The sequence below is a fragment of the Sarcophilus harrisii genome, chromosome 3 (genome assembly GCF_902635505.1).
Source record: "Sarcophilus harrisii chromosome 3, mSarHar1.11, whole genome shotgun sequence".
Lineage (NCBI taxonomy): Eukaryota > Metazoa > Chordata > Mammalia > Dasyuromorphia > Dasyuridae > Sarcophilus > Sarcophilus harrisii.
In genome coordinates this window covers 417527028-417552246 of record NC_045428.1, presented here as the reverse complement: position 1 = coordinate 417552246, position 25219 = coordinate 417527028, and the positions used below count along the sequence as shown (strand labels likewise).

At 32.3% G+C, this 25219-nt stretch overlaps 1 protein-coding gene across 1 annotated transcript in view; it reads right to left on the bottom strand.

Annotated features, from left to right (window-relative positions):
• CCDC148 (coiled-coil domain containing 148) overlaps nt 1-25219 on the bottom strand; it is a 279517-nt gene that overhangs the window by 63861 nt on the left and 190437 nt on the right. Inside the window, exon 11 of the mRNA XM_031960644.1 lies at nt 18292-18432. Coding sequence (XP_031816504.1) covers nt 18292-18432 — 141 coding nt within the window. The remainder of the gene's footprint in view (nt 1-18291; nt 18433-25219) is intronic.

Sequence of the window (25219 nt, the reverse complement as noted above, 5' to 3'; positions counted from 1 at the left end):
AGAAATACTAAGGAAACAAAACTCATGCTGCTCAGCCTTGCCCACAGATCTTATCTGACCCCTTCCTTGCTTTATCATATTTTAGCTCTCAGAATCTCATAGAAATCATGGCCAGTTTTCCAAGAATAAACCAATGATTTTAGCTTTGGTCTGCTTTTTTCAAGAATCCAAGCTATTATAGTGACAATCAGAAGTGATAAAACAGTAATCTCATCTTACAGTAACTACATGGCATGGAGGCAGTTTCTTAGAAATGACTCCCATACATGCCCCCCAGCACTCTTTCCTACTCCTTTTCTCCCTACCATGCTTCTTTCTCTCTCCAGTACATTGCTGAGAAAGAAAAACAGAGAAGAAAAAAAAGGTAAAGGGGAATGGAGGAGAAAGGATGGTAGTTATCAGGAAAGACAATGGCTGACATTTGTGAGCAATTAAGTAGAAGATAGAATACCTGTATAGTATTGGAGGGGGATAAAAAGTAAAGAAGAAAAACAACTTGCATCTAGGTATCATTTCAATATAATGATCCTAAAAATCTAAGACTTCTCTTTGCCACACAAGATTAGGGTGATAAACAGCCACTTGAGCTAAACCCTAAAACTAATACTTTTGAAAGCATTTATGTATTAGTACAATGTGATGGGGTGGTGAGAATGTCTTAGGGGGAATATGGACACCTGCTCATGACTTGAAAAGGGTAAGCAGCAGAAAATGTTATCATTAACGATAGTACAATATTAGTTCATCTACTCTGTGAGATGTTAGGGTTCAGGAAGGAGCAGCTGTTCAAATTCTTTGCAGATTCTGAGTCATCTAAAGCTGTGGAAAAACATCATGTGATACACCTACCTAAATTAGAACACCTAGACTATGTGTGTACAAGGGATTCTCAATGAAAACATCTCTAGTTTAAAAACCATCAAGAAGATGGGCTTTGGGCTAAGAATAATGTGAATTAGGAGAATGAGGAAAGAACATGCTAAACTCAAGACATGCTGATTTGATCAAGCAAAATAAAAATAGAGAGCAGAGAAAAATACCCAAATAAAATTCAAATTAGATTCTATAGGAAACAACAGGTATAATACAGAAAGAATTATAGTGAAAGATATCCAAGAGAATATTCTGCAACTCATTAAAAGGAGAGAATAATGACATAAGGATTAGGAATAATACATATAATCTCATAATTACATATCAGCAAATAGAGCACATACAAAAATGAATCCAACACATTAATACAAATTTCATTAAACAAAGATATACAGCACTGCACTAGATACTAGATAGAGAAAATAAGGCACAATTTCTTTTTTGTGGATAAAAAGCTAGTCATCCCCATCAACAGCTGACCAAATTCTACTCAGAAAATAGGTAAATCAACCTAGCTGAAGCAGCAGGCACCCTGAGGGAGAGAGAGAATGTGACAAGTTCCATGAAAGTTAGACCAACAACAACCACATATATTAGTACCTACCCACAAATTCCTAGGGTCTTAAGAATAGTACAGACCACAGGTTTTGTTTGTAATTTGAGCCCCATAGGCATCATTGATAAAAGAAATTCCCCAGAAAAAGAGACAAGAAAAAATATATACTATGCTTTAAAAATGTAAATGAAAAGATCATTATAAAAAAGATAAATTCTGAGTATTTGTTATGGTCAGTACAGATAATACACGTGCCCCACCTTTGGGAGGGATTGGAGTTCAGACTATTGTTTATAGAGCTCATTATGTGCAAGCTTTAATTTGTTGTTGTTGGTATTGTTGTTGTTGTAACAAGGGAGGGAACTGAGTGGAAAATAAACTGCAATCTACTGATGCTTGCCATATATCTCTCCATTGTCTTTTGGCACTTGTATTGTTTAGTCTTTGAAGACTGTGGCATTTCAAAAACTACCAACATGCATTACAAGGGGAATTTAAAATGTGGGACTATATGGCAGGAAAAAGTTCTAAAAAAAAAAAAAATGGACTAGAGCGTATCTAGTAGGGAAGTTACAAGGATGGTGAGGAGATTGAAGAAAAACAATCAGTAGAAGGAAGGATATTGTAGAGGCCTGTAGAAGAGAAGACTTAGATGAAATGAGAGCTATGATTGAAGGGATCTCCAATGAAAGAAGAATTTGGACTTGTACTCTTTAACCCTTGATAGCAGAAATAGGAATAATAGATTAAAGTTGCAAAGAAAGAAATTTAGATTTGATACATGAAAAAAAAATTCAAATTATCCCAAAATGTAATGGACTTCCTAGAGAAGTAGAATTTTCTCTTACTGTAGGTTTTTTTTTCCCCAAAGATTATTAAGAGGCAGCTAGATGGCATAGTGGATAGAGAGCACCAGCCCTGAAGTCAGGAGTACCTGAGTTCAAATCTGGCCTCAGATACTTAAAACTTTCTAGGTATGTGACCCTGGACAAGTCACTTAACCCCAACTGCCTCACAAACCCCCCACCACACCACCATGATTATTGTTGGATTTGCATTAGAAAGTATTCTTGGTCAGATAAAGTTGAATTGGATGGTCTCTCCGATTCATTTTGGATCTTAGATGCTATAAGAAAGACACTCAGAAATTTCCCACATGAAATCCAATCTCCTCTTTTTCTATCCAGAATGATCAACCTTTACATCTAACCTCTAAAAATCATAATCTTCTAAAAGGGAGAGGATCCCCTCAGTTTTGAACCTTTGCTTTAAAGTTGAGTTGTTTTGATTAACTAATGCAAATTCATCTATTATACTACATCTTTCCAGCTTCACATATCATGTAGCCATCCACAAAGAAATTGGAGTTTGTCTTAGATTTTGTCAACCTTTTATGGTTTCACTTAAAATCCATGTAACTTCCCACAGCAAAATATTCTTCCTAGGGCAAAATACCATTTCTTTATATAATATATGCTATTATATTCTACTAGAATATAAGATCCTAGAAGCAGGGACTATCTCGCTTTTGTATTTTTAACCACATTGTTTAGCATCGTGCCTGGCACATAATAGGCAATCATTTTTTTTTTCATTCATCTGCACTGCTATCTCTAAATATTAGTACAATTCTTCAGTGGGTTGGCCTTCCAAATTTATGAAGTCTAAAGAATAGCCATTTTTCATCCATTTTTTCCTGTATGGATTGCTAGGTTGATATCTTTTATGTAATAATGGATTTCATTAAATAGTTTTCTCTAATGTTCCATGCCCTAATACAACTGGCACAATATCAACTGTAAACAAAAGCTTCTAGAGGGTAGATAAACCATTCATCCAGATTGAGTATATAGTTCCCACAATGGCCATACTCAATAGGCTACTCATGAGATTGTTAACATTAAGATTCCCAAGCTCCCAACAAAATGGAATAAACCATCATCTCTCAACAGTAAAAATAAATTGTGGGTTAACTTCTGACTGTGCCTAAAATTAGCATAGAGCCAGTCATGTATCATTTGGGTGTCATATAACAATAAAGTAAGTCACATGAATTTTTTGATTTCACAGTCCATATAAAATTTATGCTTATACCATACTATATAGAATATGCAGTAATTGTATTAAAAATATAAAGTATTTTTAAATTAAGGCAAGTACATTTTTTAAACTTAATTGCTTAAAAATGCTAACCATCCTTCAGCAAGTCATTATCTTTTTTTTTTTTTTTTTTTTTTTTTTTTTTTTTTTTGTGGATGGTCTTGCCCCAATGTTGATGGCTGCTGATTGATCAGGAGAATGATTGCTGAAGTGACTATGACAATTTCTTAAAACAAGACAACAATGAAGTTTGCCTTACCAACTAACTCTTCCTTTCACTTCAATAATTAAAAAAGCATTGTAAGGTTATTAACTGAACTAATTTTAATATTGCTATACCTTGGGAGTGGGGAGGCCTGAGTAGGAGGAGAGAGAGAGGAATGGCGGAGAAGATATTGCAATCAGAACATACACATTTATCAATTGTTTGCAGTCCTATATAGAAACAGTTGTGGCATCCCAAAATAATTATAAAAGTAACATAAAGACCACAGATCACTATAATAGATATAATCATAATGAAAAAAAATTGAAATATTGTGAAAATTATCAAAATGTGACACAAAGACACAATGGGAGCACATATTATTGGGAAAAAATGGAACCAATAGATTTCCTTGATATGCAATATCTGTAAAGAGTAATAAAATGAGCTACTTCTCTCTCTTTCTGTGTGTGTGTGTGTGTGTGTGTGTGTGTGTGTGTGTGTAAACACACACACACACACACACATGTAATTGTATTGGCAGTTCTTGGCTAATTCAGATTATTCTTTTTCTCATGCTAATGCACTGGGGAATGGATAGTTTTGGTTTTTTTTCCTGCTTCTTTGCAAGAAATCTCTTGATTTTAAAAGTCATGTGAGAAGATCACCACAATGCCAATACCATAACAGTAGGACAAGTAAAAAAGAAATCCTAGGTCTATAATACTCTGCACTGGAAATCTGAGATGACATGTCAAAATTTAATTTTATGACAATCCGTCTTTGTTTAATGCTTTCCTAGACATTAATAAGCATAGTCATTTAACAGAGATAAAGCTGTGGTTGCATTCAACGAGGAATTTTGTTATGATTGTAGCATACATATGAGAGATGATTTGTTCGAGAACTTTTATGACTAAGGTAGAAGCTGAGTTCACCTTGCTATAGCAATTAGGTGAGAACAGTTTAGTTAAAAGATTGTGGTTTGGGTGACCATGACTTCTTCTTCTTTTTTTTTTTAAAGTATTTTTTTATTATAGCTTTTTATTTACAAGTTATATGCATGGGTAATTTTATAGCATTGACAATTGCCAAACCTTTTGTTCCAATTTTTCCCCTCCTTCCCCCCCATACCCTCCCCCTGATGGCAGGTTGACCAATATATGTTAAATATAAAAAGTATAAATACAATATAAATATACATGTCCTAACAGTTATTTTGCTGTACAAAAAGAATCAGACTTTGAAATAGTGTACTATTAGCCTGTGAAGGAAATCAAAAATGTAGGCAGACAAAAATATAGGGATTGGGAATTCTATGTAATGGTTCATAGTTATCTCCCAGAGTTCTTTCACTAAGTGTAGCTGGTTCAATTCATTACTGCTCTATTGGAACTGATTTGGTTCATCTCATTGCTGGAGATGGCCATATCCATCAGAATTGATCATCATATAGTATTGTTGTTGAAGTATATAATGATCTTCTGGTCTTGCTCATTTCACTCATCATCAGTTCATGTAAATCTCTGCCAGTCTTTCTGAAATCATCCTGCTGGTCATTTCTTACCGAACAATAATATTCGATAATATTCATATACCACAATTTATTCAGCCATTCTCCAATTGATGGGCATCCATTCAGTTTCCAGTTTCTGGCCACTACAAAGAGACCTGACACAAACATTCATGCACATATAGGCCCCTTTCCCTTCTTTAAGATTTCTTTGGGATATAAGCCCAGTAGAAACATTGCTGGATCAAAGGGTATGCACAGTTTGATAACTTTTTGAGCATAGTTCCAAATCACTCTCCAGAATGGCTGGATGTATTCACAATTCCACTAACAATGTATCAGTGTCCCAGTTTTCCCACATCACCTTCAACATTCCGCATTATCTTTCCCTGTCATTCTAGCCAATCTGACAGGTATATAGTAGTATCTCAGAGTTTTCTTAATTTGCATTTCTCTGATTAATAATGACTTGGGGTATCTTTTCATATGGCTAGAAATAGTTTCAATTTCTTTGTCTGAGAGTTGTCTGTTCATATCCTTTGACCATTTATCAATTGGACAATGGTTTGATTTCTTATAAATTAGCATCAATCCTCTATATATTCTGGAGATGAGGCCTTTATCAGAACCTTTGACTGTAAAAATTTTTTCCCAATTTATTGCTTCCCTTCTAATCTTGTCTGCATTAGTTTTGTTTGTACAAAAACTTTTCAATTTGATATAATCAAAATTTTCTATTTTGTGATCAATAATGATCTCTAGTTCTTCTTTGTGACCCTGACTTCTTAATAACTATTCTAGTGAAGCATAAATTCTGGCATCCTCTGCCATTCTATAAAGGCTTCAGATATTATCCTGGCAACAGAGTATGTGTATTTTTCACAGATAAGACAAGTTAAATATGGAGAGTTTTATTGTCAGTATTGGCTAGGAACTTGAAGATGAAATTTTTGGTCATAGCAATATATAAAGCAATTTAATTTTGCAGCAAGATTGTAATTTTACACTATAAAAAGACCATGTATACAAGATTCATTCCATTCTGATGAGAAAGAGGCAAATAAGACAGAAAGCCATTTAACCTAAGAAGTTTTTTCTACGTGTTTTTGCAATTTGAAATAAATTCATTTCTGTGACTTTAGATATGGATATGATCTCTTTAAAAACCATCATGATGTTTCCATCATTCATTTCCATCAGTGCTGCCTTCGTTTCATAAAGTCATGGCTTCCAATACAGCTTTTGAAAATATTATGTGACTATGGTCAAGAGAGTTAAGTAGTTTAGTGAAGATAGAGCTGGCCTAAAGTCAATAAGACTAGAGACCAAAATAGTTCTCAGATACTTACTATATGTGTGACCTTGGACAAGCAGCTTAACTCTGCTTCTTCAGTTTCCTCATCTGTTAAATGAGGATAATAATACATCTACCTGTTAGAGTTGTTCTGAAGATCAAATTAGATAATAATTCTAAAGCACTTAGCACAATGCCTAGCACCTAATACATACCATGTTAGCTATCATCATTATCATCATCGTCATTAGCACCAATATTATATCATTATTATATTTAATCTGAGTCTATGAGTTATAATTACATTTTTGCATAAATGAAAATTTTCTATACTTTGAATTCATCATATTGCCTCAAATTAAAAAAAAAACGCTTTAGCTATCCATCTTACCTTTAGGCATGATACAGTTCTCAAGTATATCTCACTTAAACGATTTTTTTTATTTGAATTTATTTCATCTGTTATGATGGCTTCAACTCCTGGCTTTTTAAACTTTAGTAAATTTTCATCCAAACTGTCATTTTATATCTATGAGACTTTCTGTCTTAAGTGTCTTAATAGTTGTCTTAATAGACAACATATTATTAAGTATTGCATTTTAATCTATTTTGAAACCCTTTTATGTTTTATAGGGGGATTAAATCAATTTATATTCAAAGTTATAACTGATATATTTGTATTCCCTTCTCATATATTATTCTGTACTCTAATTTTCAGTAAGAAGAATTGGCTACATTAATTCATTATTAGTCTAAGCTTAGTTTTTATACATTTATAGACACTTCTAAATAAAACCACACCTTACCTCAACAAATTACTAACTATGTTTCTTAAATTTCTACTATTACCTCTTTAAATTTTTCAATGGCTTCAAGTGATCCATGTAACCCACTCAATATTAAACTACTAGTGTGTATAGATTATTCATTCTCCTTTCTTGCATCTCCCTTTTTCCTCATGTATTCATACTTTATGATGCCCATAATCAATAATTTTTCTTGTTTTCTTTCTATACATATATGTATATGTATATACTTATATCTATAGTTATACATATTCTCTTCCCCACTGCTCACCAAAACCCATTTGCAATCTTTAGTTCCCAATCAAAATAAATTTTCTACTTTATGAGGGTCCTAAGGTTTTGGTGGATTAAACCAAAGCTATTGTACTGATATTTCCCTATGGTAGTTCTAATAGGAGATCAATTTATCATCCTAATATTGCCTTTATTTGGTGCTTCTTTCCAAGGAATTATAAATCATAACAATCATGCAATTGTTTTGCTAACCTTGTGTAACACTTACACTAAATCTTTGTTTAGTCTTTTAAAATTCTGAAGTTCACTTAGTCTTCATTGAAGTTCATGCTTGATTTGCATATTAACATTCATATTTAATTTACATATAGAAGATCTTGGTCAAGACTGGCCTCATTTATTTGTAGAATCTCTGCTTCTGGTTTGATTTGCATATCAAAGACTTTAGAAAAACTTGCTTTCTCTGAGAGGAATTTGACCTATCTTATTTAATTTCATGAAGAAAACATTTTATATTCAAAGTATTTATTTCCCCAGTGCTGTATAATCATCTCAGAAAACAGGTTGCAGATATTCTACAGAGTTCTGTAGCACATACACATTCTTTGAAATAACATTAGTACATCTGACAATACCAACCAAGTATGTCCTTCCTCAGAATAGGTTCTTGAGATATTTGGTATATTTTATAAATTTTTGGTAACTCTCAGCTATCTTATTGGAGACTGAGATGAAACATTCGATTAAATTTTTTTTGAGATTTGAGATTTGTTCTTGGTCAGATATATATAACAGCTGACAATGTCATTTCTAGGTTAAATCATCATAAAAAGAATACATCAATTGTGCATATCATTTTCTATCTATAGAAAATGCTTCATGAAGCATTAAAATATTTGCTGACACAATTTAAAAAAAAAACAAGTTAATACAATACGATATTGTTAATGGAGAAAAAGTGACCTGCTAAGGAAAGACATACATAATTCTTTGTCCATTGAAATCTAGAGAGGGATCATTTGGACAATGACTAGAAATGACTACTGAGAAAATGCATGTTATTGATCATATGATTACTTGAAAAATACCACAAATTCTGAATTAATCAGATATATACAATTATTCCTCCATCAAGTCCTAATACCTCATACTGGCATGGAAATGAATGGTTCTTTGAAAGGTCTGCTAGTGGAGTGTAGATTCTAGGTCTTACCAAATTAGAAAGACTGAAAGTAAGGCCCAAATTAGGTATTATATTTATTTTTCAAGATGTAGACAAGTTATAACTAAGGGTTAAAAGGCCTACTCTTAAGAAGGGTTTGGGTAGATGGTATGTAGAGTCCCTTCCAATTCTAACAGTTGCCATTTCTATAATCACATAAAAGAGGAATTTCCCCTAAAGTATACTCATCATCACTTTCTAAGTATGTTAGTATGTTCCATTTCTTTTAAAGCCTTTGTTTAGCAGAGTACCTTTTTTTCCATACTAAAAGTTAAAATGTCTGTTTTTTCACTTCATAATATTTTGATTTTTTCAATTACATGTAAAGATACTTTTTAACATTCATTTTTGTAAAATTTTGACTTCCAATTTTTTTCTCCCTTTCTCCCTTGCCTTCTCCCTCCCCAAGATAGCAAACAATCCAATATATACTGTACATATATGATCATGTTAAAAAATATTTGCATATTAGTCACATTGTGAAAGGAAACTCAGATCAAAAGGAAAAAAAAACACGAGAAAAGAAAAAACTAAAAACAAGTTTTAGGAAGTGAAAATAACATACTTTAACATTCATTCATTTTCCATAGTACTTTCTCTGAATGCAGAGTCTTTTGGATTCCCTTACAGGTCTTTTGGAATTGTCTTGAATCACCATATTGCTAAGAAGAGCTAAGTCTATCATAGTTTGTTATAGGCCAGAACTTAAAACAAGGTGCTAAGTCAGTGGAATTGATAGAGACAATAGTTATCTGATTTAGCACGGTTCAGTATGATTGATTAAATCCTACAAGGAGATGTTATGGGCCAGAACTTGAAACAAGGTACTAAATGGAATTGAGGAGACAATGGTTAAATCTAGTTTAGCATTGATTTAATCCTACAACAAATAATGGTTTCCTAGTGATATAATGATTGGTGTATACTCAGTGTGGGGCATATAAGGAGAACCTCTCAACTTCAGAAAGGGCAAATGTACTAGAAGCTCTCAGAGGATGAGACAGATTCATTCCATCTTCAACCTTTGTTGTGACTGGAGGCTGAAGCAGAAACCCTTGGAAATCGGGGAGATTCAGAAGCCAGAGAAGGCAGGCTCAAGCTTAAGCTCTCAGAACCAAGGCCAGAGTGAAAGGCTCTCCAGAGAGCTGCCCAGCCCCAGGAAGGAGATAATAAAGGATCTGGACTATAAGAAAGCTAATGGAGCCCCAGGAAAGGAGACAAGACTTGGAAAGAGACAATAAAGGATTTGGACTTTAATCCCTGGCTGCACTTGTGATGATTACTGAACTGAAACAAAGGCTGCTCCAGAGACCCCAAGAAAACCCCAACAAGAAAATATTGCATTTTAGAGAAGAATATTACAATAGCTGATCATCACACAATGTTGCTGTTACCATATACAATGTTTTCCTGGTTTTCCTTACTTTACTCAGCATCAGTTCACATTTTTCTGAAATCTTCCTGTTCATCATTTATTATTTAATAATTATACCACAACTTGTTCATCTATTCCTCAAGTTGAAAGGCATTCCTTCAATTTCTAATTCTATGTCATCAAAAAAGACCTGCAATAAATATTTTTGTATATGTGGATCATTTTGCCTCTTCATGAGCTCTTTGGGATAAAGATCTAATAGTGGTATTGCTAGATCGAAAAGTATGTACATTTTTGTAGCCTTTTGGGCATTGTTTCAAATTGCTTTCCAGAATGGTTGCATCAATTCACATCTTCATCAAGTGTCCCAATTTTGCCACATCCCTTCCAACACATTCTTTTTCTATCATCTTAGCCGATTTGATAGATAGCCAATTTGATAGCCAAAAATTTCAAAAAATTTTAATTTGCATTTCTCTAATCAATAGTGATTTAGAGCACTTTTTGTATGACTAGATAGCTTTAATGTATTTATCTGAAAACTGCCTGTTCATATTCTTTTACCATTTATCAATTGAGGAATGGCTTGTTTTCTTATAATTTTGACTCACTTATCTACATATTTTAGAAAGAGACCTTTATCAGAAACACTGGCTGTAAAAAAATTTTTCCCAGCTTTGTATTTCTCTTCTCATCTTGGTTTTGTTTGTGCAAAACCTTTTTAATTTAATGTAATAAAACTTATCCATCTTATATTTGATAATATTTTCTATTTCTTATTTGGTCATAAATGCCTCCCTTTTCCAAAAATCTGACAAGTAAATTATACTTTGATTTCCTAATTTGCTTATGGTATTATCCTTTATGTCTAAATCATGAATTCATTCTGACCTCATCTTGGCATAGGATGTGAGATGTAGGTCTATGTCTAGTTTCTGTCATTCTAATTTCCAGTTTTCCCAGCAATTTTTGTCAAATAGTGAGTTCTTACTCTAGAAGCTGGAATCTTTACACTTATCAAACAGTAGATTACTATAACCATTCACTACTGTGTCTTGCATACTTAATCTATTCCACTACTACAATACTCTATTTCTTAGCCAGAACCTAAGGATTTTGATGATTGCCACTTTATAATACTGTTTTAAGTCTGGTGTGGCTAGTTTGCCTTCCTTTGCATTTTTTTCAGTAAATTCCTTTGATATTTTTGACCTTTTGTTCTTTCAGATGAATTTTGTTATTATTTTTTTCCGGCTCTATAAGGTACTTTTTTGGTCATTTGATTAATACAGCACTGAATAATAGATTAATTTAGGTAGATTTGTCATTTTTATTATATTAGCTCAGCCTATTCATGAGCAATTGATATTTTTCCAACTCTCTACATCTAACTTTATTTCTCTCAACAGCATTATATAATCGTGCTTGAATAGTTCCTGAGCTTGTCCTGGCAAATGGATTCCCAAATATTTTATATTACTTATATCCCATATCATTTCATATGGGATTTTTCTTTCTTTCTCTTGCTGCTGGGCTTTGTTAAATTGTTAATTGTTTCAAGTAGTTTTTTGGTTGATTCTCTGGGCTTTTCTAAGTATATAATCATATCATCTTCAAAGAATGATTGTTTTGTTTCTTTCTTATCTCTTCTAATTCTTTCCATTTCTTTTTCATTTCTAATTGTTAAAGCTAACATTTCTAAAACAATATTGAATAATAATAATGATAACAGGCATCTTTATTTCATCTCTGACCTTACTGGAAATATTTCTAGCTTATCATCATTACATATAATGCTTGCTGATAGTTTTAGATAGATGCTGTTTATCATCTTATAAAAACTCCATTTAATTATCCTCTCTGGTCCTTTGAATTGGAATGGGCTTTGAATTTTGTCAATAGCTTTTTGCATCTATTGAGATAATTATATGATGTGTGTTAGTTTTGTTATTTATATAATCAATTATACAGATAGTTTTCCTAATATTGAACCCTCCCTGCATTCTTGATATAAATTCCACTTGGTCAGGGTGTATTATCCTGGTGATAAATTGCCATAATCTTTTGTTAATATTTAATTTAAAATTTTTGTATCAATATTCATTAGGAAGAAATCTATAATTTTCTTTTTCTGTTTTAACTCTTCCTGTTCCCTGAACAGCACCATATTTGTGTCATAAAAGGAATTTGGCAGGACTCCATCTATTTTTCCAAACAGTTTATATTGCATTGCTATTATTTATCACTGAAATGTTTGGTAAAATTCAGTTATAAATTCTTCTTGATCCTGGAAATTTTTTTCTTAAAAAGTTCATTAATGGGGGTGAAACCAAGATGGCAGAGAGGACATATGCTTTTTTTTTCTGATCTTCTCCCATGACCCTTAGCTAATTACCAAATTCAGCCTCCGAATTAGTTCTAGACTGACAGAATCCACAAATATTGGGAATGCAAGAAATTAGATAATTCCAAAGATTGCCAGAAAAGGTCTGTTTTGGTTGGGCATGAAGAGAGGTGACCAGGAACAAGCAGCCCAAGCAGGGATGCCAGCACACACTTTACAGAGCTGAGGCAAGGTTCAGACTCTGCAGGGAAGTGCAGACTCTGCATGGTGGAGAACATAAAGGGAGGAGTTTACAGCAGTATTTATTACTCTGCCCTAGTTGCAAGCCAATAGATCAACAGAGAAGTTACAAAACATCCAAGACAAACACAAAAGCTAAATAGTGAACCCCCAAAAGTTGGAGTCTCACAGGACTTGACCATGCCCACTTAGCACCAGGAGTGAGTCAGCACAGGCTCAGCACAGATGCTGCCACTTGTAGCTTAGAAACTTGGAAAACCTCCCTTGTCCTAAAAGCATATCCCAACTTTAAAAAAAAAATCAGTAAAAGGCAAAGAGAACTCTGACCACAGATAGTTTTTATGGTGAAAGAGAAGAACAGATTTCAAACCCTGAGGAGACTAAAAGCAGATTGTTTCCAGATGAAGCCCCAAAGGGTGATATAAATTGGTCCCCACACAAGACTCTCCTAAAAGAAATTTAAAAGGATCTTAAAAGAGAGCTAGAAGAAAAATGGGGAAAGGAAATGAAAATTTTGCAAGAGGGTTTGGAAAAGGCATATAACTCATTAAAAGATAGATTTGGCAAAATGGAAAAACAAACAACTCCCTAAAAAACAGAATTTGTGAAATGGAAAAAAAAATACATTAGAACAAAACAACTCATTTAAAAACTCAATTGTACAAAAAAAAAAGTAAATGAAAAAAATAATTCACTAAAAATTAGAACTGAACATATGGAAATAAATGACTCAATGAAAATCAAGGATCAGTCAAGTAAAACCAAAAAATGAAAAAATAGAAAAAAATATAAAATACCTACTTGGGAAAATGACTGACCTGGAAAATAGATCTAGGAGAGAAATCTAAGGATTATTGGGCTCCCTGAAAATCATGATGAAAAAAAGAGCCCAGACACTATTTTTCAAGAAATCATCAAAGAGAACTGTCCTGATGTCATAGAATTAGAAAGTAAAATAGTCATTGAAAGAATTTAACAACCACCTCCTGAAAGAGACCCCAAAATTAAAACTCCAAGGAATACCATGGCTAAATTTCAGAACTATCGGACCAAGGAAAAAATATTACAAGCAGCCAGAAAAAAATAATTCAAATACAGAGGAGCCACAGTAAGATTATTCAGGATCTAGCACCTTCCAACTTAAAGGATTGAAGGGCCTGGAATCTGATATTCTGAAAGGCAAAGGAACTAGCCATGCAGAAAAGAATAAACTATCCCAGTTAAACTGAGCATTTTCTTCCAGGGAAGATGAGCATTGACTGAAACAGGTGAGTTCTATTTATTTCTGATGAAAAGATCAGAGTTAAACAAAAAATTTGACCTCAAATCTAGAACTCAAGAGAAACATAAAAAGGTAAAAAGAAGTCTTGAGAATTGTATTTCTGTTATGGGTATATATAAAGAGTGCATATGTAATTTAATTTTACTGTTATAATATAAAAAGGAATTAGAGATGGAAAGGGGATTGTAACAGAAAAAAAAGGAAAAAGAACAAATTAAAACTCCCCAATCAAATACCAAACTTGAAATTCTAAAAATAAAGGAGATATTAATAAAATTGAAAGTAAAAAAAAAAAAAACTAGTCAATTAATAAATAAAACTGAGTTGATTTTATGAAAAAACCAACAAAATAGATAAACTTTTAGTTAACTTGATTAGAAAAATGAAAGAGGAAAATCAAATTGTTAGTCTCAAAAATGAAAAGGAAGAAGCTTCCACCAATAAACAGAAAATTAGAGAAATAATTAGGAGTTATTTTGTCCAACTTTATATCAATAAATTTCCTAACCTAAGTGAAATGGAGGAATACCTACAAAAATATAGATTGCCCAGATTAACAGAGGAGGAAATAAATTACTTAAATAGTCCCATTTCAAAAGAAGAAATAGAACAAACTATTAATCAGCTCCATAAGAAAAAATCCCCAGGACCAGATGGATTTACACGTGAATTATACCAAACATTTAAAAGAATAATTAACTCCAATATTATATAAACTCTTTGAAAAAATAGGGAATGAAGGAGTCCTACCAAATTCCTTTTATGACACAGACATGGTACTGATACTAAACCAGGTAGGTTGAAAATAGAGAAAGAAAATTATAGACCAATCTCCTTAATGAATATTGATGCAAAAATATTAAATAAAATATTACCAAAAAGGTCACAGAAAATCATCCCCAGGATAATACACCATGATCAAGTAGGATTTATAACAGGAATGCAGGGATTGTTCAGTATTAGGAAAACTATTAGAATAACTGACTCTATCAATAACCAAATTAAGAAAAACCATATAATTATCTCAATAGATGCACAAAAAGCATTTGATAAAATCCAACACCTGTTCTATTAAAAAAAACACTAGAGTATAGGAATAAATGGAGTTTTTCTTAAAATAGTCAGTAGCATTTATTTAAAACCATCAGTAAGCATCATATGTAATGGGGATAAACTGGAACCATTCCCAATAAGATCAGGAGTGAAACAAGGTTACCCATTATCACCATTTTTATTCAATATTGTATTAGAAATACTTTGGCTTTGGCAATAAGAGGTGAGAAAAAGATTAAAGGAATTAAAATAGGTAATGAGGAAACCAAATTATCACTTTTTTGCAGATGATACGATGGTATACTTAGAGAAACCCAGAAAATCAACTAAAAAGCTATTAGAAATAATTCAAAACTTTAGCAAAGTTGCAGGATACAAAAAAAAAAAATCTACATAAATTATTAACATTTTTATACAGCACTAACAAAATCCAAGAACAAGAGTTACAAAGAGAAATTCCATTTAAAATAACTCTTGATAGTATAAAATATTTGGGAATCTATCTGCCAAAGGAAAGTCAGGATACTATATGAGCAAAACTACAAAACACTTTCCACACAAATAAAGTCAGATTTAAAAGCTGGAAAAATATCAAATGCTCTTGAATAAGTCAAGCGAATATAATAAAGGTGACAATACTACCTAAACCTATTTACTTAGTGCTATACCAATCAAATTCCCAAGAAACTATTTTACTAATCTAGAAAAAAATAACAACAAAATTCATCTGGAAGAACAAAAGGTCAAGAATTTCGGGGGAACTAATGAAAAAAAATCAAATGAAGGTGGCCTGGCTGTAACAGATCTAAAACTATATTATAAAGTAGCGATCATCAAAACCATTTGGTACTGGCTAAGAAATAGACTAGCTTATCAGTGGAATAGGTTAGGTTCACAGGACAAAATAGTCAATAACAATAACAAACAATTTAGTATTTGACAAACCAAAAGACCCCAGATTTTGGGATAAAAATTCACTATTTGACAAAAAACTGTTGGGAAAATTGGAAACTAGTAAGGCAGAAACTAGGCATTGACCCACACCTAACACTGTATACCAAGATAAGGTCAAAATGGGTTCATGATATAGACATAAAGTATGATATTATAAACAAATTTAGAAGAACACAGGATAGTTTGCCTCTCAGACCTGAGAGGAGGAAGAAGGAATTTGTGACCAAAGAAGAATAGAAATCATTATTGATCACAAAATAGATAGTTTTGATTATATTAAGTTAAAAAGTTTTTGTACAAATAAAACTAATGCAAGCAAGATTAGAAGGGAAGCAATAAACTGGGAAAACTTTTTTACATTCAAAGGTTCTGATAAAGGCCTCATTTCTAAAATATATAGAGAATTGACTCAAATTTATAAGAAATCAAGCCATTCTCTAGTTGATAAATGGTCAAAGGATATGAACAAGCAATTTTCAGACAATGAAATTGAAACTATTTCTAGTCATATGAAAAGGTGCTCCAAATCACTAATTGATCAGGGAAATGCAAATTAAGACAACTCTGAGATACCACTACACACCAGTCAGATTGGCTAAGATGACAGGACAAGATAATGATGAATGTTGAAGAGGATGTGGGAAAACTGGGACACTGATACATCATTGGTGAAACATGTGAATGGATCTAACCATTTGGAACTATGCTCAAAAAGTTATCAAACTATGCATATCTTTTGACCCAGCAGTGTTACTACTGATCTTATATCCCAAAGAGATCTTAAAGAGGGAAAGGGACCCATATGTGCAAAAATGTTTGTGATAGCCCTTTTTATGCCTTAATATATGGTCAATTTTTGTGTAGGTGCCATGTATTGTTGATTAAATGGTATATTTCTTCCTCTCCCTATTCAGTTTTCTCTAGAGGTCTATCATATGTAACTTTTCTAAAATTCCATTCTCTTCCTCAACTTCTTATTTATTCTGTGGTTAAATTTACCTATTATAGGTTTGCTCTCTTCCTATAACTCAATTAATTTCATCTTTAGGAATTTGGCTGCTATATATGCTTAATATTTATGTTATTGTCTGTGGTACCCTTTAGCAAGATGTAGTTTCCTTCCATATCTCTTTTAATTAGATCTATTTTGCTTTTTCTTTTCTGAAATCAAGAATGCTTCTCCTACTTTTATTATTTCCTGTTTCAGCCTTTTACCTTTATTCTGTGAGTATCTCTCTGTTTCAAATATATTTCTGGTAAACAACATATTGTAAGATTCTGGCTTTTAATCCACTCTACTATCCACTTCTGCTTGGGGAGGAGGGGTTCATTCCATTCATACTCACAGTTATAATTACTAATTTTATTTTCCTGCATATTATTTTTCACCATTCACACTTCTCTTTCTTCTTTCACTCACTTCTTTTCAGCTAACCAGTGTTTTACTCTTAACACCTACTTCCCTTCCGCCCTTCATTCTATCATTCTCCCTCCTTCCCTTATCTTTCTCCTTTCCCCTACTTCTTATAGAGTAAAATAAATTTATATATCAAATTGTGTATGATATTCCCTCTTTGAGCCAAATCCAATGAAAGTTAGATTCAAACAATGCTCACTGACCCAACTCTTCTTTCCCTCTACTAAAATAGGTTTTTTGTGCCTCTTCATGTGATATAATTTACTATATTCTGCATCTCCTTTGCTCTTTTACCATACAATTCTTTTTTAACTCTTTAATTTTAGATTAAATCATCACATCAAAGTCAACTTATATCTAGACTATGTCTATGTGTACTCCTTCTTATTGCCTAAGAGAGATAAAATTGTCAGGAGTTACCAGTGTCATCTTCCCATGTCGGGATGTAAAAAGTTTACAATTTTATTAAATAACATGTTTGGGGAGGAGATTCTGTTTGCCTTTTTATACTTCTCTTGAGTCTTGTATTTGAAGATCCAATTTTCTGTTCACTTCTGGCCTTTTCATCAGGAAAGTTTGAAAGTCTTCTATTTCATTGAATATCCATGTTTTCCCTGAAACATTATGTTCAATTTTGCTGGGTAATTGATTAATGGTTGTAATCCAAGCTTAGTTTTGTTAGTATGAGACTAACTCAACTGGATACTACTCTTCCTGTTAACCTTTTTAATATTATTAGGAATTGTTTATAAGAATACTAAATCAATCAAAACTCACTTCAGCAATTAAGCAAATTCTTTCACAGTACTAGCAAATTACATACTTTTTTTTTCTCCTCTTCCCTCTGCAATATTTCTTTCTCTTTCCGAAGTTTCTCCTCCTTCTTTTCTTTTTCTCTTCTTCTAATAATAATGTTGTATTCTAGCTTTGCTTCTTCTTCTTGATGTGCTCGCCACTGAAGAACCTAAAAAAATCAGAAGCCCATTTTAAACAATTACTTAAAGTTCAGAGGTCAAAATACAATGAAATTTGGAGTTACTTTCCAAAGTAACACATGTGTGTTACTTAACATACATATGTTAGTCAAAATTACATATTAATATGAACTTTGTCAATTTGATTTACAAAATCTAGGCATGAATTTTCCACAAAAGTTAAGTAACTTTGCTTTCAATGTGGGAGCACTCCCTCCACTGATGCAGATTATAATTCTTGAAGAAAATTCCTGCAGCTGAAACCATCATTACCCCACAGCAATGTGGTGATGGACTTCTCTTTTGTTAGCCAGGTTGGTCCTCAAAGAATAGATATTACCAATTTCATGCAGGAAAACTTCTTATCTTGGCAGGAAAATAACAATTTTTGTACTTTATTGATATTACTTTTAAGAATGTAGATTCATCAATACCACAATAAGCATAAGTGTAAGACTTTAGTTAAGGATATATATTGGCATGCATATGTACATTGGGTATATTCCAAATGGTAAAAGGAGGTAACTGAATAAACATGAATGTTTTATATTTGTTTTAATCATGATTATGTTTTATTAATGAGATTTTATATGAAAGATAAATTTTAGTATGTCTGCCACATTATTTTATTTAAGTGCTTCCCCAAAGATTTAAGCTCTTCAAATTTTTATAAATAATTTATTTTTCCAAGATGGCAGAGTAAAGACAGGGACTCACCTTAGCTCTCCCAAATTTCCCTCCCAATAATGTTAAAATAATTCCTCAAAGCAAATTCTAGAATGGTAGAAGTAACAAAAGGATGGAGTGAAACAATTTTCTAGCCCAAGATAACATAGTTCTCAAGAAAGGTATGAATGAGAGTAGAATACTGTCTAGCACAGATCACACCCAGGGAAACTATCAGCAGATCTTGGAAGTTCCTAAATCAATGGTAGTGGCAGTGATTTCCAGAGATCTCAGCCCACACATAGCAAGAGGGTTGAAAAACTAAGCAAAAGGAGATTACATGAGATCTCTTTCTGGCACTAGATACAAGACTCTGTTTCATTGCCCAGACATACTACTGAATCAAAGTCCAGGGGTCCAAGTCTGAGTCCAGGGGTCCAGATCTGGATCCAGGGCAAAGAAGAAAACAAGCAGGAGCCAGAACCATGATCACCGTTTCAGGACAGAAAAGGAGTACTTGTGGTCACATACAGAGCAGAGCATAAGCCAGGAGAGAATTAATCACATTTTTCTTTATCATACATATTGAAAGAACTTAAACTCACAACTCCCAGAACTAGCACTGAACACAACAACAAAAATAAATAGATAGATAGATAGATAAGCAAATAAATAGATAGATAGATAGACGAGTAGATAGATAGATAGATTTTAAAAATGACTAAATAAGAAAAAATGAAGCCCTGAAACTTAGAACAGTTTTTCCTCTACTTTGGGAGCAAATTTCAACTTTAACATAAAATTAAAGGTCAAGAAATACACTGGGCAAAAATGAGCAAACATAAAAAGAACCCAATCATAGAAAGTTACTCTGATGACAAAGAAGATCAAAACACACACTCAGAAGAAGATAACAAAGTCAAAACAATTGTATGCAAAGCTTCAAAGAAAAGTGTGAATTGATCTCATGTCCTAGAAAAAATCAAAAGGGATTTTTAAAAAATCAAATAAGAGAGCAGAGAAAAAATGAGGAAAAGAAATGAAAGTGATACAAAAAAGATTCAACAACTTGAAAAAGGAGCCACAAAAAATACTGAAGAAAATAACACTAAAAAACAACATAGGCCAAATATTAAAATAGATACAAAAACCCACTGAAGAGAAGAATCCTTGAAAAAGCAGAATTAGTCTAGTGAAATAAGAGGTACAAAAATCTACTGAAGAAAACAACTTTTTTAAAAATAGAATTGGCCAACTGGAAAGGAAGTACAAAAGATCACTGAGGAAAATAATTCTTTCAGAATTGAAATTGGGCAAGTAGAAGCTAATGACTTTGTGAGACATCAAGAAACAATTTTAAAAAGCAAAAGAATGAAAAATAGAAGGAAATGAAGTATTTCATCAGAAAAACAACTGAGCCAGAAAATAGATGATTGAAGAAGAGATAATTTAAGAATTATTGGACTACCAGAAAACCATGATCAAAAGTCTAAAAATAATATTTTCTGAGAAGACTCTGGGAAAATGGTGGGGTAGGTCAGAAAACTCCAAGCTCTCCAGATTCTCCTCACAAACAAGACAAAATAATTTCTCAGAGTAAACATAAAACAGTAAAAACAATCAAGAATTGGTTCAGAACAATTGTCTTCCTGCAATAATCACAGAAGATCCAATAAAAGATACAAGGACAGAGAGAGGTTTGATTTCTTTGAAATATAAACAAACTCAAGCTAGTTCTACTTGAAAAAGCAAGCAATAAACCATGAGGCTAACTGGGTTGGATGGTGGACTCAGGTTCAGACACAGGAATTTTCATCTCCTGAACAGTTGTGTAGAGTACAGGAAGTTTGAGGGAACCTCTATTAATAAGAAGTTCTAGGCCCAGCTGTGCTCCCAAGAAGAGGACCTGGTTGAGAAGGAACCAGCATATACCTAGTGAGTATATTGAAGCAAAAAAAAGGTTTCTCCTATAACAAAGAGTAATATTAAATGGTAACCTGCCCCCCAAAAAATTATAGAAAAACTTTAAAAATCAAAAGAGAGAGATTGAGGAAAAACTAAAAAAAAAAAAAAAAAGAAGAAGAAAAAGAAAAAGAAAAAAGAAGAGAAGGAGGAGGAGGACAAAGAGTAAGAGGAGAAGGAGGGGGAGAATTTGAGAAAAACAAGATTATGAAAAAAAATCCAATAAGTAGAAAAGGAGATCCAGAATCTTAAAAATCTGAAAAAAAAATGACTTCTTGAAATCTAGAATTGGGCAAGGAGATGCCAAGTTATAAAAGTTATAACAAAACCAAGAAATACTAAAACAAAATAATAAAGAATGAAAAAATATGAGTGAATATGTGCCATCTTACAAGAAAAGCAACCAATCTGCAGAACAGATCAAGGAAAAAAAAACACATAAGAATAGTTGAACTACCTGAAAGCTACAATAAAAAAATCTTTATACAATAATACAAGAAAAAATTTCTAATTAAAGAAAATTTTCCTGAAATATTAGAACAAAAGGAGAAAGTAGAAATAGAAAAAAACCTACCAATCACTACCTGAAAGAGATCCTAAAGAAAAACCTGCAGGAACGGAAGACCAAAGCCAAATTCTGAAATGTCAAGGTTAAAGAAAAAATATTTTAAGCAACAAGAAAAAAAAATTCAAATATGCCAGAGCCATAGTTAGAATCACACAAGACCTGGTAGCAGCTACATTAAAAGACCACAGGTATTGGAACACTATAAATCAAAGAACAAAAGAACAAGGGTTGGAGCCAAAAATATCATACCCTGTAAAATCAAGCATAATCCTATCTGATTATAGGTTATCCATGTATATTAATGTCTACATATACATATATGTGTGTATGTATGTATATGTGTATGTATGTGTGTGTGTGTGTGTGTGTGTGTATATATATATATATATATACACACACACATACACACATATATATCCACAATTAATCATAGCCTGGGGGGGGGGAAGGAAAGGAGGGGAAAGAATAAAGTAAAAATTTCACAGCGTAGAACAAAACAAAACTGACAAGGAAGCAAAGAAAAGATAGAAAGCTCAGAACACAACGTGTAATATTTATTATTTAGACTTTCTTGAAATGGAAATTTATTATTTTATGTTCTAAATCCTCTCATGTTCAGCTGTGTACATAGCAATTTTTTTTTGTTTTGTATCTAAGTTTTAAATAAATAAAAAGATTTTAAAAGCAATGCTACTTCAAGAAATTATCAAGGAAAACTGCCCTGATATCCTATAACTATAGAATAAAACAGAAATTGAAAGAATACTCTAATCACCTCCTGAAAGAGATCACAAAATGAAAACTCCCAGGAATATCATAGCCAAATTCCAAAGCTCCTAGGTTGAAAAAATATTGCAAGCACCCAAAAAGGAACAATACCATTATCATGGATAACAGTCAGGATAAATCAGGATTTATCATGTTCTGATTTAAAGGATGAGAGAGCTTAGAATATGATAACTTAAAAAATAAAGGAATTAGAATTATAACCAAGAATCACCTACCCAGAAAAAGTAAGCACAATCTTTCAGGAAGGAAATGGTTATTTAGTGGAATAGAGGACTCTGAGTTAACTATTATTGTATATCCAAAAAATAAAAATAAAATTAAGGGGAGAAAAGGGATGCACTGAGGGGAAGAAAAAAGAAGGAGGTAGAATTGAATAAATTACATCATAAAAGAGGCACAAAAGAACTTTAACAGTGAAGAAGATAATGGAACTGTTAGACAAGCTTGAACCTTATTCTCATCAGAATTGTCTCAATGAGAGTAAATATACACACTCAGTTGGGTATAGAAATTTATCTTACCTAATAGGGAAGTAGGAAGGGAGTGATAGATAAGGATAAGATAGATAAGTGATAGAAAGGAGAGCAGTTTGGGGAGGATTGTTGTCAAAGCAAAACACTTTTGAGGAAGGACAGGGGAAAGGTGGGGGGAGGGAGAGACAGAGAGATAGAGACAGAAACAGACAGAGAGACAGACTCAGACACAGACAGACAGAGGAGACAGAGAAAGAGGGACAAAGACAGAAATAGAAAAGAATAAATGGGGGGAAAAGGCATAGAAGGAAATAAGCAGTAACCATAACTGTGAATGTGAATAGGATGAACTCACTCATAAAATGGAAGTAAATAGCAGAGTAGATTAAAAATCAAAATCATATAATGTATTGTTTAAGAAAAAACATTTGAAGAAGACACACACCGAGTAATTCTATTATACTTTAACTGACATAAAAAAAAAAGAGAGAGTTAGCAATCATGATGATTTCAGACAAATCAAAAACCAAAAAAAAATTTATTAAAAGAGATGATCAGAAAAACTAGTTGCTAAAAGTTATCATAAATGATGGAGGAATATAATAACATATATACTTTAAATACCATTCATATTCAATAGCTTCAAATCCAAATTCATAAAGGAAAAGTTATAAAATCATATTAAAGACCTCAATTTGCCTCATTCAGAACTATATAAATCTAACAAAGAAAGAAGGTAAAAAAATGAATAGGATTTTAGGAAAGTTAGCTATGATAGATGTCTGGAGAGATATGCAAATAAGAAGGAATGTAATATTTTTTCAGTGGTACAATAGAATCTATGCAAAAATTGACTGCATTGAGATATTAAAAAACCTCACAACCAAACACAGCAAATCAGAAATGTTAAATACATCTTTTTCATAATATAATTTAATACAAATTATATTCAGTAAAGAACTGTGAAAACATAGATTACAAATTATTTGGAAAATAATCTAATTTTAGAGAATAAATGGATCAAACAATAAATCATGAACTAAATATTCTATTAAAGAGAATGACCATAATGAAACAATATGCCAAAATTTGTGTGATATAGCCAAAGCAATTCTTAGAGGAAAAATTTTATCTCTAAATGCTTCTATAAATAAAATAGAGAAAGAGCATATCAATGAATTGGACATGCAACTAAAGAAAAGTAGAATAAAATTATTTCCCAATTGATAAATGGTCAAAGGATATGAATAGGCAATTTTCACACAAAGAAATCAAAGCTATTATATTTTGAAAAAGTTCTAAATCACTATTAATTACAGAAATGCAAATTAAAGCAACTCTGAAGTACCATCTGACATCTTTAGTTTATATATATTTGTGTGTGTATATGTGTGTTGATTAATATGACAGAAAAGATAAAGAACAACTATTGGAGAGGTTGTGGGAAAACTGATACATTTATTCATTGTTGGTGGAATTGTGATCTAGTCATTTTGAAGAGCAATTTAAAACTATGCCCCAAAGGCCATAAATTGGTTATAATATCCTTTGATTCAGCAATACTACTGTTGGGTCTGTATAAAAAAGAGATTTTTTAAAAGATTAAAGGAAATATTTGTACAAGAAATATTTATAACAGTCTTTCGGTGGTGGCAAAGAATTGGAAATTTAGCGGTGACCCTCAATTGGAAAATAACTGAATAAGTTCTGGTATATGACTGGAATGGATACCTGTCATGCTATAAGAAATGGCAAACCGGCTAATTTCAGAAAACTCTGAAAAGATTTACATGAATTATTGCAAAGTGGAGTGAACAGAACCAGGAGAATACTGTACAAAGTAACAGCAATACTAAACAATGATCACCTGTGAATGACTTAGCTACTCTCAACAATTCAGTATAGGACTCATGATAGAAAATGCTATCCACTTCCAGAGAGAGAAACTGATACAATATAAATGTAGATTAAAGCATATCATTTTCCATTTTCTTTTTCATATTTTTTCCCCTTTGGTGTTTATTTTACAACATGACTAATATGGAAATACATTTTGCATGACTGCACATATATAAGCTATATTAATTTTTTTGCTTTCTCAGAGAGGGCAAAAGGTATATAGGAAGGGACAGAATTTGGAAGAGAAATCTTTTTTTAAAAAGAATATTGAAAATGTTTTACATGTATTTGAGGAAAAAATAAATTGTTAATTATAATATAAAATAATTCATTTTTAAAGAAAAAAGTTCTCATCCGAGGAAAATATAATCAGGGCAAGAATTGTTTTATTTTTATCTCTATATAGTAGGCACTTAACAA